This window comes from Manihot esculenta, chromosome 17, assembly GCF_001659605.2.
Source record: "Manihot esculenta cultivar AM560-2 chromosome 17, M.esculenta_v8, whole genome shotgun sequence".
Lineage (NCBI taxonomy): Eukaryota > Viridiplantae > Streptophyta > Magnoliopsida > Malpighiales > Euphorbiaceae > Manihot > Manihot esculenta.
This window is the reverse complement of record NC_035177.2, coordinates 29,050,520-29,069,276: the sequence shown is the minus strand read 5'-3', so window position 1 is coordinate 29,069,276 and position 18,757 is coordinate 29,050,520. Positions and strand designations below refer to the sequence as shown.

Here is an 18,757-nt window from a genome sequence, read left to right as displayed (position 1 = left end):
TTTATGTGTCATTGCTGCTGTTTCCAATAGGAGGGAGAAATCTGAAAAATTTTAAATTTTACTCTATTAATTTTCTATTCTCATTTAAAAAAAAATTATTGATATTTTTTTTTAAATTAAAATTTAAAATTAAATAAATTCATAATTAGTTTTGGAAATCTGAATTATTATGCCAAAATTTAAACATCTAAATTAAATTGATAAAACACAAAATAATTTAGCTTTTTTGATGTCATAAGGCTTAAGATTATTCAAAAATAAACCTATTATTCATTAATTAAGAAAGATAAGGGTTAACAAGACAACTCGATTGGAATAAAAAAGGAAGAAAAAGAAGAAGACAACACGACGACGTTCACTTATAGATTTTAAACCCGTCATCTTACTCTTTGGTACAGCCGCTAGCCTGGTTGTATGACTGCTGATCCTCTTCGAAGTTCCAGAGTTCTTCAGCTGACTGGTTAGAGAGGCCTTAGAATTCATCTTTCACTCGAAGGGAACCTCAAATCCTCGCAAAATTCCATTTGTCTTCGCCAAGCAGCTGCAGCTCCGCACGAACACTTGGGGTAATCACTCTTTCGAGCTTATCTCCTACTTCCTTTCCAAAAGGTACAAGCCTCTGTCGTCTACGTTCAATTCCATAATTTCATTTGTTTGCAAATTGGGACACATTGCTTATGCACAAATGCATGCAAATCCAATGCCAAGGCTTGGGTCTTTACCAGATAGCGAGCCAATCCACATTACTTCAGGTTCACTGAGATAAAACGAACTGGATAACCAAATAGCGCTCCAAGAGCTAACGGTCTAGGGCTTTTGAACTTTTTATTGGGCGGACGTAGCATACACTATGGCCATTGAATGCCTGGTCCTCGGTATTTCCCTTCCCCTTCTCCTCTATTTGCTTCCTCTCTGCCTTTTACTTCCAATCCACTTGAGTCAATTTACATGTCTGTGTATCTGTATTGTTTGTTTAGGTGCTGGGCAGGAAGTGGGGAAGAGCTGTGTGGTAGTGTCCATCAATGGCAAACGAATAATGTTCGATTGTGGGATGCACATGGGCTATGATGATCACCGTCGGTACCCTGATTTCTCTCTAATCTCTACAACTGGAGATTTTGATAGTGCCCTCGATTGTGTTATCGTCACCCATTTGTAAAAACACTATCCCTTCATTTATTTCGTTCTTTTTTCATTCATTTTTTTTTCCAAAGATGATACATTTGAGTGCAATTTCCCAGTCATTTGGATCATGTTGGTGCTCTTCCTTACTTCACTGAAGTTTGTGGATATAACGGACCAGTTTACATGACGGTAATGTCCCTAATGTCCTTGATTTTGGTTCATAATTTAGATTCTTCTCTGTCTAATACAAAAGAGTGGTTAAAAGATTTATTCTTGAGGATGCTTATTTGTTTAGCTTTTTCGATCAGATGTTATTTGTTATTTGGAATTGGACGATTTTAACTCTTTTTCATGCTAAAAAGTGAAGTAACCTGACTTTTTTTATTTAGAAACATGATCTGAGGATTAACCCTTTTTAACCCCAGTGATAGGTTTGCCAAGAAGAGTTAGTTATTAAATGGTCAAATTCTACATAAGCTATAAGTGGAAACTGGGTTTTGCTCTTTTTTTTTTCTAGGGAAATGTTAAAGTTTTCTTGTTTGTTCTTTTTCAAAGTTTTATATTTATTTAGATCTTAGACCATGGTCTTATTGATTTTTGCCTAACTTTTGTTGGATTCAGAGTATTTCTGTGCTTAGCTATTTTAACTCCTTATGTGAGAATATAAAAATGATTCAATGATTCTTCCTGTAAACTCATGATGAGACATCCTGGTTTTCTCGTTGATCTTATTGGTTTCTTTCTTTCATCATGTGATTTTTATTTTTGACTCATCTGACAATTCAATTGGACTTGTACATAAACTTCCCAATACCGTAACTGTGCTTGGAAATCTATATTTGAGATTGATGTTCTAGTAAAGTTGTTTTTACTGCAGTATCCAACAAAGGCATTGGCTCCTTTGATGTTGGAGGACTATCGAAAAGTAATGGTAGACAGAAGGGGGGAAGAAGAGCATTTTACTTCTGATCATATTTTTGCTTGCATGAAAAAAGGTATCTGAATTTCTATCTTTTCCTTATGAAGTTCAGTTCATGCTTAGTTTTCATTTAGTATATACTATATAGCAAAGAGTGGACTGTGAGCCATTGTGTCTGATTTTGATTTACTGCTTGTTTTTATCTCAAACGAGATTAAAAGTCAGCATCATTATATTATGTTGTGGCTAATTTGTCAGTGATACAGACAACTTTGCTGGTTCTGCAGCAAACTTCTCAGATCTATATTAATTAGCTTAACCGTGTGCTTCTAAACAGAAATCTTGCATGAACTCCTTTTAATGGAGGCATTTAGGATTTTGTCTTTTTGGACATTTCAAGTTAAGCAATGATTGGGTGACCATACACTGGCAGGCCTAATTTTCCAGAAACAATTGCTTTAAACTATAGCATCTTTCAACAGAACTGCGAGTACAAACTGAGAAACTTCCATGTTTATGGTCTCAATTTTGCTGAACATACATATATTCTGTTGAAATCTTTTTCCTGTAATAAAAATGATGCAGTTATTGCAAAAAGCATATAATTTTTTGTGATGTTTCTGCTCATGTTATGCTGTCTTGCTAATTCTGCCTTATATTTCTTAAGCTTTGTTGCTTATTTGATTTTGCTTTGCAGTCATTGCAGTGGACCTGAAGCAGACTGTGCAGGTTGATAAAGATCTTCAGATCCGCGCCTACTATGCGGGTCATGTAAGACACCTTGCTTTCTAGCTGCACATACTCGATCGGTAGCCCCTGTTTCCACATGATTGAGAAATAATTACTCTTCCAGGAAGTTTGTTCTGTTTAGATTGGCTAGTTATATTTTATTCTGGATTTTTTTTTATTTCACCAGTATATGGAAAAAAAGGAACTATTATTTTGTTGAACCCTAGCATTAAAAACATGCTTATTGTTTAGCAAACCAAGGAGTAACATCCACAGATTATAATTTATACGAATTAACTTTTCTTCAGAATTGTTGCACATGTTCAGTGTGCTTGTGTTCTTATGGGTAGTAGCCAAGGAGACATTCTGAGTATAAAGCTTTCTGCATTATAGCAGAAATTGAGGGTGGTGAAACAAAAATTTTCTGAACCATTTGCATTGGTGGGGCGAATTGTACTATTGTCAAGTCTCAAGCCACAGAAATGTGGCACTTGCTAATCTAGCAAAGTGAGACTGGTAGATTGTGTCTGTTTTTAGTTTCAATAAAGAATAAATACTTTTGGGAGATCAACCTTGTATTTGTAAAACTAATAAATCTTGTTTGTAAAAGAACTTTTATTGTTATGATAGGGGTTGATGACAGTATTCACTTGAAAGAGTGAGGCTGGCATTTGAAGTAATTTGTTTTGCTACTCGTATTTTTGCTCCTTTTTCCGGGATATATACTTGATATGTCATAGAAGAACTTCTAGATTAGTTGGTAACTTCACCTTGAAATTAATTAAGGAATATTTGTCGCAGTAGGAGTAAAATAGTTAATTAGGAGATGTTGTCTCCTGTTCTCTTGGATATGCTTGTTTGGATGCATGTCTGATGGGCAAATAGGTATACCTGCGCCACATTGTTTGCACCGTAGCATTTTAGACATTTCAAAAATCAACGGAATACTGGGAATGAAGCCTATGTTGTTTATGGATTTTTATGTTAACATTTGGGCCTTGTTCCTCAAGGTTCTTGGAGCTGCAATGTTTTATGCAAAGGTGGGAGACTCTGCTATGGTTTACACAGGAGACTATAATATGACCCCAGATAGACATCTTGGAGCAGCTCAAATTGACCGGCTGCAACTAGATCTTCTCATAACAGAGTATGTGAAAACTGTGTATGGGATAGATATTCTTATGTATCTGTTTGTATAGAGTTCCTTGTTAGTATTGCTAAATATATCTTTTTATTACTAATATAATTCTACATTTAGATGTTGAACTGCAGGAAAGTCCTAGTTAATTGTTATCTCTTTGTCCCATTTGTATTTCATCTATTGGAGTTTAGCTTTTTTTTTTTGTTTCCTTTGATAATCCATATTTGCGAGCATAAGTGATTTGCCTCGGAAATTTTCATTTTTCAGAAAAATTCATATTTATAGGTATAGTTTTTGTGTGCTGCATTCAAGGAGTCATCATTAGTGCAATTGTTAAAGTCTTGGGCAGCCAATTGCTGGTGCACAAGTTAACGGGTAGGGTATAGCCACTTAATGCAAAGTTTTGATTTCTAGATTAACCCTTCCAAAGACCTTGCCTTGGCTTGTTACCGTGTTTAATGCATGAAATGCTAAAAATTCATGTCATGATTGCTTTTGTACGTAAAGCCCTTAGGACTTATGGAATTAACAAAGAGAGCTTTTGCATTATAGAGGACTGACAGGATGATTTTCTTTTCACTTTTGAGCTACACGAGGTTTGCCACTCCAATTTTTTGGCAAATGGAAAGCAATCTCCATTAGAACTAGTTATCCCTCTTGCATTTCTGGCTAAGCTAGCCAAATCAACCATGTATATGTATTTTGTTAATATGAACTGTTGTTTCAAACATCTTAAATTTTTTTGCTATATGTGCTTCTTTCTTGAACTGCTGCCGCTATAAATCATGGCATATAAATCCTCTGCTGCATTGACAGCTCCTTCAAAATCAAGTTTCTATTTCTAATGAAGTTTTATTATCATATTCTCATAATTTTCTCAGATCTACATATGCAACGACTATTCGCGATTCAAAATATGCTCGTGAAAGGGAATTTCTTAAAGTTGTATGTAAACCAACCTGCCAACTCTCTATTACATACATGTTTTTATTAAATTTTTTAGATTTCACTGTTCACCTCATTTTCCTTTCCTGTACTTCCTATGATAATGATTGGAAGATTTTGTGTTTTTTCAATCATTAATTGATTGAGGATTATAGATATTTGATATCCTATTGGTTGTATTGCTCTTTACCCAAATTGTGAATGCCACTTTCTATAAGGCTAAGAATATAAATTTACAAATTAACAATTTGGTTAGATAGCTCTACATTTTGTTTAAACAGGTTTTGTTTGTTTAACTAAGGTTGCATAGTTATGACTTATGAGAACATTCATTATGCTGTCCATGCTTAATATCTGTGATATACTGCCTTTTATGATGCATTATAACCAATTGCATCAACTCATGCTCCATTCCTACCATGCACTAGAGGATTTTAGAGACAAGATGGATTTCTTAAAATTTTCTTCTCTGATTATCTTAAATTAATTTTCTTTCTAATTCTCATTTTATTTATTTTAAGTGTTGGATTTGGAGTTGGCAACTTGGCATTGTTGCTTCAACTTTTTGACATTGAATTGCAAGTGGTCATGCTTTTGTTCCTTTTTTTTTATTTGGTTAATGATCCCATCCTGGGGGATGGTTTATTACAGTTTAGCGTTTAGATTTATGTTTTTCAGTGAGCACTTGGCAGGCTAGACTAGAAAGTAAGCAATGGATTCCTAGCAACTTCATATTACGTGTTTTTGCATCACCAACTTTATGATATTTTTGAAATTCAATTGTTTTGTAGGTTCATAAATGTGTTGCTGCTGGTGGAAAGGTCCTTATTCCTACTTTTGCACTTGGAAGAGCTCAGGTATTTCATTAGATAATGATTTGTTTCCTTTTGGTATTTGCCTGCCTTAGAGGTCTACTTGTTTTATATTTATTTAATGGTAGTTCATTGTGAGAATTGCAAAAGAAAGAAAAGAAAAATGAATATAATTTTATGTTGTCCTTCAGAAAAATAAAAATGAATAATTGTTTTATGTTGCATCTATCTTATAAATGTGTCACTTATGATGGGGCTATATTTATTCCTCAAGGGCAAATAGACTTTTTAAGGGCGTAAACTTGGATAAGGAAGGCACTGTGTTTTGGAAATATAAACTATTTTTTTAACTATAGGACCTGAAGGACAGTTAGCTAATTTACTAATACCTCAAGTGCTTAGAATTCAGGTCCACTCACAGACATTATCATTCAGTTTTCTTTTGTGCCTGAGCAAGTTCTTTGTTTATTGCATTATTATGTTTTGTTTATTTTCTTGACTATGCATCTCCGTGAGCCCTTCACTGATATTGAGCGTTATTTATTCACGTGCCTTGATTTCCGAAACTATGGACTGATAGTCTCATTTTACAATCTGATTGATTCAGGAACTGTGTATATTGTTGGATGATTACTGGGAACGCATGAATCTAAAGATCCCTATATACTTCTCTGCTGGTATGCTCTGTCCTACTCTTTCCTCGTACATATTTAGCATGTGTATATAACTGGTCAAACACTGTTTTTAATTATCAAAATAACTCTTCTGTGATCCATTCCATAGTGATTTGTTTTTATTTTACCAGGTTGAACATTCCCTCTGCATAATAAATTTAGGAACTGAGGGGTTGATACTTGAAAACTTGATGCGAACAATTGTTATTGAATTAATAGGCATTAATGCATTGTATACTGCCTCGAGATATTGATCTCTTCAAAGAAGATACCACTATAGGGGATAACTTTTATAATTCTTTCAAATCCAGAAGTGATTTTAGTTTGCAGTGGTTAAGATCTATGTTTGTGAGTTTATTTATCATATTAGGTTGTGTTTGTGATTTAAGAGGTTTCCTTTTGATTGTTAGAGAGAGAGTACATTTACTAGCAAAGAGTGGCATGTCTTTCTGGCTGTCATTGTGCCCTTGAGATGGAAAAGTTACAGAGAAAGCCCTGTAAATAATTAGAAATATTTTTGTCGTAATTTTTGTTCTCTTAACAATGTTTGCCTTATGAATCCATTATTCAAGCATGTTATAAAGTGTTAGTTCTTTTTAGTGTTCTCAGCTTTAAAAAATCTTTACGTTTCATAATTTATTAAGCACTGATACGAAGGATTTTAATAGCTTGGAGAATTTGTGAGTGTTTTGTGTTCTCAGTTGTGTTTCCTTTCTCATTTATAGGTGTGATAAATCATGCTCATTATTTGGATGTTAACTTTTCAGGTTTGACAATTCAAGCTAATATGTACTACAAAATGCTCATTGGGTGGACAAGCCAGAAGGTCAAAGAGACGTATACTACACACAATGCATTTGATTTTAAAAATGGTATTTTCTGCAGTAGTCACTTGCGCATCGAAAATGTAGTAATTCTTTTGAGGCGTATAGATATTTTGATCTCTTGCATAATTTCAGGGGATAAATCACTTGTACCTCTTTAGAACCAATCAATCAAAGAAATTGGGATCTCTTATTCCACAGTTTTAAATAATTCCTCTGTAATAAATGCGAATTGGTATTAAAGTTTTTGTCTATGTTAATACCCAGGATGTAGAAGTGCTATAAAAAGTGAGAGGATTTTTAATTCCCTCGCTTTTGAAGTTAATAAAATCCACAAGACTAGTACTAAATATCCAAACTCTTGTTAATCGAAAAAAGAAAATCAAATCTCTTAGTAGTTAGTACCACCACCCTCTTCCATGGCCACCCCCCCAACCCCAAATGTAATTTCCAATCATTACCATTCCCATAATTACTTTCACTAATTCACTCGCATTCTTTAATGTTACCACACAGACACACAATCTGAAAGTACGTTAAATTTTTCTTTGTTCTTCTTTATATTTAATTCTTATTGCCATCATAATAATTGGAATAGAAAACCAATTCAGATTTTGCATTTCCATTAGAATTTTACTCTTAACAAGCTGAACTGTTTCAGATGTTATGAAGCTGCTGAATTGGATGGCACTTATTGATCCTACAGTTTGATTTAGGGAAACAAGCGTGTAAAGCATCAAATTAATGCAGATACTGGAACTATGAGAGGACTTGATTGAGGAGATTTAACCATCTTGAGTGCATAATCTAACTAAGCAATATCCCAAGTCCCAACTCATACTAAATGTGAAGATTGATGAAATATCTATTGCATAATGATTTTTTTTATTCTTAATTCTTTTTCTTTGAATAAGTCCTCAATCTCATTCTTTGGTTTGATTTTGCAGTTTGTAATTTTGACCGCTCTCTAATAGATGCTCCTGGACCATGCGTTCTCTTTGCCACGCCTGGGATGATTAGTGGTGGTTTTTCACTAGAGGTTTTTAAGCATTGGGCTCCTTCTGAGATGAATCTGGTAACATTGCCTGGGTAATGATCTTGTTACTTTCTCCTTTTAATTTGGACTATAATAGGAGGATACTTGGTGCATCTACCAGTTTGAACCTAACAGTTGTTAATAATGAAAACCACACTACTACAGCAAAATCTCATGTGGGACTTTAACTTCCATTTGATGCATATGACACAAACATTAAATATATACTGTTTAGCTTGGCCTTTATATCTTCATTTAGAATGAAGCAAAAACGTCTTGAGGCTTCTTGGTTAGGTGCCCTTACGTGGCATAAAATTGTTCAAAGTTTTTCCCCTATTATTTTGACATTTTCTAAATTATTTAGGTGCACACAAAATAAGAGTGTATATAAAATATTACCTGCATGTTCATCAAATCATTTGCTGCATCATTCATATTGCTCTTCTTCGGCCTTTGAAATGTAAAATAAAAGGAGTGAAGATGTTAAATTTGGGCCAGGCCTAACTCACCGAGGATTGCCTATGGCTCATATAAGGGGCACATTACCCATTTCCACAATCGATGTGGGATTCAACACACCCCCTCACGCCCATAATTTTTTACTGGTGCGTGGCACATTTATGGGGCGCCCAACATCGGATGGGGAGGCTCTGATACCATGTTAAATTTGGGTCAGGTCTAACTCACCCCAAAAGCTAGCTCAAGGGAGAGAATTGCCTATGACTCATATAAGGGGAACCGATATGAGATTCAAAGGAAGATATAAAATAAAGACGTGTTTTCTCTTGAAGCATGTCTTGGATGAGACATTTCTATGAAGTTTCAGGTAGATGAGTACTGGCTTGGTAATAGCTGCTTTTGAGAATGCATTATATCTATCCTTTTGTCTATCACAGTCCTTTTATAGCTGAAAATATTGCATGCTCAGTCCTAGGAAACCATATTGAAATAGTCTTGTAGCTATCTTTCCAAGTTTACTCTAGTTTCTATTTTCTTTTCTAGATATTGTGTGGCTGGAACCATAGGGCATAAATTGATGTCGGGTAAACCCACAAAAATTAATTTGGACAAGGATACACAAATCGATGTGCGATGCCAGGTACATTTTCATCTCCTTACTGTTATATGATTGACTTTGTTGTTGTTGATTACGATTTCTATATTTTCCCCCAACTGCTTGGGGCTGATAATTTTCACCGACTGGGATAAGATTCTGCTTCCAGTTTATGCAAGTGCGTGTCTGAGCGTGCATACATGCCTTGAGAAAGCTCAGATATTCATTTGCCTTCGTTATTCTGTCCTATTCTCTATAACGTTATTGTCCATATATATTGCCAGATTCATCAATTGTCTTTCAGCCCTCATACAGATGCCAAAGGAATTATGGATCTAGTTAAATTTCTTTCTCCTAAGCATGTGATACTAGTACACGGTGAGAAGCCTAAAATGGCTTCTCTTAGAGAAAGAGTCCAATCTGAATTGGGAATTCATTGTTATGTTCCTGCAAATTGTGATACTGTGAGCATTCCTTCCACCGTCTTCGTGAAAGCTCATGCCTCTGACATGTTTATCCACAGTTGTTTGAGCCCCAATTTTGGATTTTTAAACAAAAGTTCAGAAGATACATCTAATTCAATTTTAGATGGCACAAGTCGCACATCTTGGCTTCAGGTAACTGATGAAAGAGTTACCGAGGGGATCTTGGTTATGGAGAAAAGCAAAAAGGCAAGGGTTGTGCACCAAGATGAGCTGCTGCTCATGTTGGGAGAAAAACAGCATGAGGTTCAGATGGCTTATTGTTGTCCTGTACATGTTGACAACTTAGATGAGGCTAGAATGATTCATAGCTCAGCACATGATGTACTTGGTCTCTCTAATAAATACAGTTGGCTTCAGCAATTATTCGCAGAATTAACAACTGATTTTCCTGGACGAAACATTCAAAATCTTGGGGAACAACTTCAAGTGGAGTCATTTCATGTATCTACATGTTGGAAGGATGACTGCCCTTACAGAATTATTGATAGTCCTCGAAGAAAATTAGCAGCAGTGTATTTTTGCTGCACTTGGTCTGTGGCCGATGGAAAGCTTGCTTGGGAGATAATTTCAACCATGGAGAAATGTCATTTGACCATGCAAGGTTTGAATCAGAATACCGATTTGAAAGATACTCACTAACTCATCGAAGTGTAGATAGTGAAGAATCAGCAATGAGCTTTTGTGCCTTAGATCATGACTTGTCTAGCACCAACGATCCAGCTGCTAGACCTTGGTCATCATTCTTGCAGCCTGTTTTTGTTCAGTAATGTTGTGACAGAGTCCGAGTAATTTGATGTTCACATTTTCCTATCCTGTCATGGACTATTAACTCTATCAATTGATGCGGTGCTTATAACAGCTTCAACAGCAGTGAAAAGAGATTACAGCAATCCAGCATCACTCACTCGTTAAGTTCATCTTGATTGAAACTCAAACTGCATTCATGGGCATGCTTGTTTAGTTGATTGGGAAACATGCTCAGTGAAATTCTCTCAAAGAAACGGCTCCAGACCATAGCAGATGGGTTATCGGCTTTCTGTCGTTTTTGTTATTCCATGTCCCTGATTCGGAACATGGCATTTTTTACCTTGCCTCCTTTTCTTCTATAGACTGAAATTAATCACACCCAGTTTGATCAAAATCATCTTGGATTGAATCAGTTTTAACTGGTTCAGACTATTTCTTATCAAATTTGTTTTTTAAAATTTTTTAAAAAAACAAATGTCAATTAAATTGAATAATTAAAAACCCTCTCGTGAAGCTATTATGGGCTCCAAATCAAAATGATAAATTCTTGTATTTGTGTGAAAAAAAAATTAAAATTAAAATAACGTCCTACTTAAATATTAATTTTATTAAAATTATTTTAAAATATCTAAGAAAGTAAGATGGAATGATATGATGATTCAATTCCTTAATCAATGAAACACGCTTAAAATTTATAAGAAAATGCTTTCTCTCTTATAAGTCTCCTTGACATTAATTTAGATAAAAAAAAAAAATCAGATTTCTTAATTTAAATAAATATTAAAGTAATTTTATATCCTTATTTTTATTGTTATTATTTTTAGTTTTTGGAAAGGATTTTTTTTAAAATTTTTTGTCAGCAAAATAATGCATTATAACGTAGTAAGATTTACATAAAAGCATGCAACCCAAAGAGTAGGCACCGATGGATCATGTGGCAAAGTATTTCTCAAATAAAACTTAGTTATCATTGTAATTTTATTACTCTATTAATGTAGAAATTTAAATGAGGGATCGGACGGTTGAAAATATAATTGAAAACATAGATCAGTAATAATAATCATAATAATAATCATAATGTTTGAAATCATAATATTTGAAATACGTAAAATTCAAGTTCAGTTAATACTAAAATGAGAATCTCTACATTTATAAAACAAATAAGTAGTTGTAAATCTTTAGTCAAGTTAATAAGTGATAGAGAACCTTTAATCAAAATTAATTGAAAAGCCTCAAATACTGCATGAGTTTTTCGCTGTCATACGAGAATAACTCAAAATGCACTTAATCACCTATTTAATAAGACACAAGAAGTAAGAATGAACATCCGGTCAGTTCGGTTCAAAATCAAATAAAATTGAAAATTAAAATTTTAATATTTATAAAAATCGAATTGAATTGATTTTAGACAGAAACCGAATCGATTCAATTTGATTTGATCAATTTATCTTTCTATCAAATTTTTAATTTTTTATATTTTATTTTTAATGGTCTAAAATTTAATTAAAATGTTTCAACCTTACTTATAGTGTAATCTATATATATTATTAAAAATAATATATTATTATATTTTAAAAAAAATAATATATTATTATTATTAATTAATTCAATTTGATTTTTTTATATTTTTTTTAATTAAAATTAAATCGAATTAAAATAATTAAAAAATTTTAAATTAAAAATTTAACTAAATCAAATAAATAAAAAATTAAATTAAAATTTTAAATAAATATAATTTGATTAAATTTTTTCTGATTTAAATCGAGTATTGTTTAATGAATTCTAAAAGAATGACATGTTATTATAATGTTATCATTGTAATTTGTAATCATTTACAAATTAAAGGTATTTTGTCATATTCTAAATTTAATATTTATAGATTATAAACACTATCACGAAATAAATATTTATACTTATTATCCCTTTCGAAAAATTGTTCTTAAAATTCTAGCATATAGCATATAGAGACAAATATATTTATTTTTAGTATTTTTTAGATATAATATATGCATAAATATATTTTAAATATAAAATCATAAAGTAAAATTGAATTATTTAAATTATTTTAAAATTAAATAGAGCATATAATCATTTAATTTATAATAATAATATATAAACTAAATTTAAAATTTCAATTTATTTAAAAATACATTATAATTTTCACGTATTTGAAAGAAATATAATGATTTATTTTTAAGTTGAGGATTGAAAATTTTTTTTCCTATGCCAACAAAAACCCTTCTATTAAATTTTCGCCCCAAATGCGCTGCTCAAACCCCTGATCAGGTAATCACGCTCTTCTTGTCTATTTGACAGAAAATCCCTTTTTTGTTTAAATTATCTTCCCAATGTCAACGCATAACACCGCCGGTACAACCGCCTCGGCGGCGGAGGGTGACACCCACTCTCCACTTCTTACCCGCCAAGAGCCCCCTTCCTCCACCACGGCTCGCCCAACTTTACTCGCAGTTCTTCTCGGACGTGCCACTGGCCGCCGTGGCCCTTCCATGTTAGTTAGAGAGACGGCGGCTCGTGAGCTGGAAGAGCGACGTGCTGACTGGGGTTACTCGAAGCCCGTGGTGGCTTTGGACATGCTCTGGAACACGGCGTTTGTGGTGGTTTCGATAGTGATGTTGATTCTGACCGTGAACGAGAAGCCGAACACGCCGGTTAGGATTTGGATTTGTGGGTACGCGTTGCAGTGCTTGGTGCATGTGGTTTTGGTGTGGTTGGAATATAGGAGAAGGAACACGAGGATAGTGAGGGATGAAGAGAGGCAGCGAGAAACTGGAGGAGGGAATGTTGACAGTGAAGATGGGGATGGGAGTGATAGGGGTACTCTCAGTTCTAGCCAATCAAGGTGACTTTTTTCAGTGCTGAATTTGAATTTTTGGCATAATTGTATCCTTGAATTGGTGCTCTTCAATTTGGAATCAGTGGGAACTTTATAATGAATGTTCAATTTAAAATAATTATTACATTGGTTATATGGACAATTCAGTGTCTGGGAGATGATGTGAAACTTGTATGATAATATATGAATTGTCATGTAAGAGAGAAAAAAAAAAGGCTCGAGTCTCATGACTAAGTGATTTGGGGAAATCCTTGCCATGTAGTTAGGTTTAGACTTCCAGAAGTTAACTTCCATTTTTTTTTCTTCAGGAATTCTCATGTATAATATATTGTCCCAAATATTCAACTAAGTTTCAGAAAGCTTGCATATGCACTGCATATGATGACCATTATAAAGCTAGTGCTCAAAATTTTATGTCATATTTAATCAAAAGCAATGGCAAGATGCTCAGCCTGCTGTACCAAACATGTTAAAATCACCATTTGGTTATGTTGCTTGTGTTATTTATTTATTTTCTGCTATGTGAGCAGCAGTAAATTGGCTGCTACTAGTAACCAGTGTTAAAATTCATTTACAGAATGAGGAACTGGTGGATTACTCTGTTTATCAGTCATAATAATGCAAAAGATCAGAAAATGAATAAGATATTTCTCTTTCTTTGGGTTTTAATATTCTTTCATGTTCAGGGCATGGTATTTTTGTAGTGCTTTGCTGATTTATTCATAAATATTGTGTTTCTTCTTGATAAGCTCCACCTCTCAAGGTTGAACTGACCTGTAGATATTAAGGAGTATCAGTCCAAGTACTTGTTCTGGGTGAGTGTTACAAAAACCCTAGTTTTGGGTCTCGGTAACCATAAAAGAAGAAGAAGAAGAAGAAGAGTTTAGGGAGAAGAGATATAATAGAGAGAGAGAAGAAGAGGAGTGAGAGAGAGAAAGAAATAATGCTTCATTCATCTTGGAAGATGATCAATACAGCTCAACTATAGTCTTTTGTACCGTAGCTGGAAGGTAGTTACAACTAACTTTATAATCTACAACTATATTGTCTCTTAATATCTTTCCCTCCAAATCCTGAGCCTACTTATTCCTATATTTTCTTTATATGTGACAATACCCTCTCTTGAGAACCTTCTTGTCCCCAAGAAGGTTAAAAGACTGGAAACTAAGACTGAATAAACGTCTTATCTTTCCAAGTTGCATCTTCAGTTGGCAAATTTTTCCACTTGATGAGACCTTGAAAAACACTGATCCTTTCCTGTCAATTGTTATGGTCTGCACAAACAGCTGCCCCAATTTATGAACAGAAAAATTGGAAATAGAGGCATCATTGTCACTCTTATTGGTATTTTCCAACATTTTAATGCACAAATCCTCCCTTGACAAAATGGCACGTTCTTCTTTTGCAGCCTCCATATTTCGAATGCATCCTCTTTGAGTATTATATGCTTACATGATCCCAGCATAAGTATACTATTCCCAAAATTCCAAGATTCTTTTCTACACCCTTCTTCTTCATAAACTTTCACATCCTCTTCTTGATTTGATATATTCTCAACAAAAACATCATTCTTGTATCATTGACATCATTAGGTTCTTTGCCCTCAATCGCAATCAGTTCTATCTTTGGCAAAATAGATTCAACAAGACGATAGTTTACAGAATCACCTTGGTCTTTGGCAGATACAAGATTGGGGTTAGGAAGCAACCCTCTGTTTTCCGAAACCTTACTTTCAGCGACTCTGTTTACTTGAGACTCTTCTGAGTTGTTGCATTTTTCTTTACCCTTATCCTTCATCCATCAGTACAATACCCGTAAATGCGCGCACTTCTTCCTTGAATTTGTTGTTCTCATCATCAGATTTACTAAATTTTTCTTTCAGTACTTCCAGATCCTTGACATTTTTCTGCACTGTCGATTGCAAAATGCTTAATTGCTTCTCCAATTTTGCTACCCTAATTGCTTCTTGGCCTATCACCTCACTTCTTGGCTTACCACCACACTTCTTGAGATGTTCCTCATCATATGTCCTTATTTTTCTTTCAGTAGTTTCCAATAATCTCTCAAGATCCTCTTGGTCCAAAGATTGTACTTCCATATTATGAAGAAAAGAAAACCAAGATATGTATTATGATAGAAACAAAAGATTTAAAGGAAGAATTAGGAACAGTGGAAAAATAGAACCAAACAAGAAAGTAAGTGAAGAAATGAATCAGATATTACCAAAATTTCAAGAAACAGATTTCTTGAAATTCAGGAACTGAGAAATTAAAGAAGGGAAGAAAGAACCAGAAAACAACTAGAAAAAGAAGAAAACCTGATTCAAGAATTCAAGAAAGAACAAAAAGGAGGATAGAAATTTTAATGAAATAAAGAAGAAACAGAGAGCAGAAAGAAAAGAAAAGAAATTTCAGGGAACAAAAAGAAGAGAAATTAGAGGAAGAAAGAGAAGAATCTTAGAAAAGAAGGAAAGAAGGAATATAGGGAAGAAAGAAAAGAAATTTCAGGGAAGAAGAAAGAAGAATTTAGAGGGAAAGAAGAGAGAGAAAAAAAAGAGCAGAAAGAAACCTGATTCTGCCATGGATCCGACCTAAATCAGCCATTTGCAGCTCAATCCCACTCAAAAACAAGCTCTGATACCAATTTGACACAAAGCCCCTAATTGTGGGCCTCAATAACCATAAAAGAAGAAGAAGAGTTTAGGGAGAAGAGATATAATAGAAAGAGAGAAGAAGAAGAGAAGTATTTTGAGAGAGAGAAAGAAATAATGCTTCATTGATCTTGGAAGATGATACAATACAGCTCAACTATAGTCTTTTATACTGTAGCTGGAAGGTAGTTACAACTAACTTTACAATCTACAACTATATTGTCACTTAACATCTTTTCCCTCCAAATCCTGAGCCTACTTATTCCTATATTTTCTTTATATGTGACAGTGAGTTGAAGGAAGGACAAGATATTGAATGAGAGTGGTTGTCAGCAAAACCTGTAGCCTGTAGTTTGCTTGAACGTTTAGTAGATCCTTATCTCTAATTTCTAAGGACTGTTCTTTATTTCATCCTTGTGAATCTTTTATAATTCCAGTTCCTTGATGAGATCTGAGATCACTTACCAGAACCACGTCTACTACATCAGACTGTCCATTTTATGATTTGTAGTAATTATTGCCATATTTTTACACATTGTTTGTTATCCATAGTGGTATTGACTATTGATGCAAAATTTGAATTAGTGTTGTAGCATATGCATTACAGTTACAAATATTGATCACTTAATGAATTTGTTATCATGGCTTAGTGTTGCTAAACAATGTGAATCTGTGAACACAATGGCTTCATTTGTGTGGTGGATAGTTGGCTTTTACTGGGTAGTTTCTGGTGGTGATGCCCTTTTGCAACATGCTCCGCGTTTATACTGGTACGTGTTCTGCTCATGTTCTTCACTTTCCTTCTGTGCTACTTATTGCGTGTGAGTGTGTGTGTGTGTATAACTTCTCACCAAATTTAAGGAAGGGAATTATGCGAGCCTTTTATGTTCAGTTGCAAATTTTGCTAGAACTTTTGGTCTGAGTTACTGTGTCATGCTAAATTGCTAATTTAAGTTTGAAATTTAAGCTTTCTACTGTATTCCTAATTTCCTTTCTTTTTCACTTGTAATCCCTTGCAAAATGACAAACTTGTTGCTTTTGGATTTGAACTCAAGTGAGGTTGGGATGACTCTGGTGGGCCTTAGGTTTGGTTCTTTAACAAAAACTAAATTTTAATAAAATAGAGATATAATTGGGCTCTCACAAAGCTTTGGCAATGATGTCTATCATCTTGGGCTAATCTCTGAAGAAGTCATTTAAGTTAACCTATATTTTCCAGATGCAATGTACGATCTCTAATTTTGAATCCGTGCAGGCTGGCTGTGGTTTTTCTGGCATTTGATGTGTTCTTTGCGATCTTTTGTGTTGTTTTGGCATGTTTGATTGGAATCGCTCTCTGTTGCTGCTTACCATGCATCATAGCAATCCTTTATGCTGTTGCAGGACAGGTATTGAAAAATGCAATGTTCCTTTATATTGGTAATAGAATCTTAAACAAATTGGAATCTTCAATCTTGTGATTGCTTCATGCTATTTTTGTCTCTTGTTTGATTAACTTGGCTTATTGTTGCTGTCATTTCATTTCAATGAAATAGGAAGGTGCATCCGAAGCAGATCTTAGTGTCCTCCCAAAATACAGATTTCAGGTGATGGGGGATGAGGAAAAGCCCAGTGTTGGGTCAGGGAAAATGGTTCCCATTGAAACCAGCAGTGAGTACTTGGCAAATGAACGGATACTCTTACCTGAAGATGCTGTAAGTTGTTGTTTTTGTTACATAATATTCTTTTTATCGAGTACTATTATAGAATTGGAGATTATGTGTAGAGTGGACACTGGAAATTATGTTTTCTCCCTCTAGCTCTGTTTGACTTTTTGAGTTCATATTGGCAATTATGCCAAGAAGTTGCCAACTAGCTTCCAACTCAAGCATTTAATAGTGATTTTGGATGGAACCTTAGTTGCAAATACTATCAAAATCTACTGCTATTGGAGAACTTATCAAAATGCAGGACTTTGATGGTCTTTGAACATTATTATTATTATTATTATGGTTAGGAATAAGGATAATGAGTATTGAGTAATGAGGATTACTTTCAAGCGTCCATGTTTCAGAATACTTGTTATTATCTGTTTGATAGTAGAAGATTTTACTGGTCTTTCGGAGATTCATTTATCATCTTCTCTTGTTTTTTTTTTTTTTTTTTTTTTCTGTTAGGAATGCTGCATATGTCTCTGCCCATATGAGGATGGAGTGGAGCTCCATACGCTTCCTTGCAACCATCATTTCCATTCAACATGTATTGTGAAATGGCTGAAGATGAATGCTATTTGTCCTCTCTGCAAGTACAATATCCTCAAAGGAAATGAATAAGGAACCCACTGACATCTGGTTCATTTCGTCCACTTCTTTGTGTACAGAAGAGATTGGGCCAAAAGGAAAGAAACTTCTCCAAATTCTTGTGAAAATTACAATATACGGCATTAGTCAATAGAGCTGCATTTGTCTTTTCCGGCCTTTGGAGTTGGCATGATTCTTCCTTTGTTATTTTTTTTTTTCTTTGTCAATTTTTTCCTTTGTATTTAGTTGTTTGAGTTTGAGACGCTGTAGAAACAAATCAGTCACATTTAGCAGGCTTTCTGCTTTTGCTTGCTGAATTGTTTTGTACTTATACAGTTGCTTCTGTATTGCCTGCTAATTATTATATACATGGTACCCTTTTTTCTATTTTTATTATGTAATTTTAACAGTTTTTTTTTTATGTCCAACTCTTTAGAGCCTGAAATTGCATATGATTGTTGGATCTTTTGTTGATAAAGTATT

At 34.1% G+C, this 18,757-nt stretch overlaps 1 protein-coding gene across 1 annotated transcript; it reads left to right on the top strand.

The window, feature by feature from the left end:
* The first annotated feature begins 383 nt into the window (after positions 1 to 383).
* On the top strand, positions 384 to 18,661 carry LOC110605667 (cleavage and polyadenylation specificity factor subunit 3-II). The gene is given in 20 exon segments (XM_043952240.1): positions 384 to 609; positions 709 to 875; positions 978 to 1,155; positions 1,242 to 1,314; positions 2,003 to 2,120; positions 2,742 to 2,815; positions 3,784 to 3,920; positions 4,796 to 4,859; positions 5,651 to 5,716; positions 6,279 to 6,348; positions 7,113 to 7,217; positions 8,117 to 8,258; positions 9,208 to 9,304; positions 9,544 to 10,090; positions 11,191 to 11,245; positions 12,806 to 13,351; positions 16,646 to 16,765; positions 17,251 to 17,383; positions 17,531 to 17,689; positions 18,152 to 18,661. Coding segments are annotated over 19 exon segments (2,865 nt in total). The 5' UTR covers positions 384 to 609; positions 709 to 850; the 3' UTR covers positions 18,308 to 18,661.
* Positions 18,662 to 18,757: the final 96 nt, after the last annotated feature.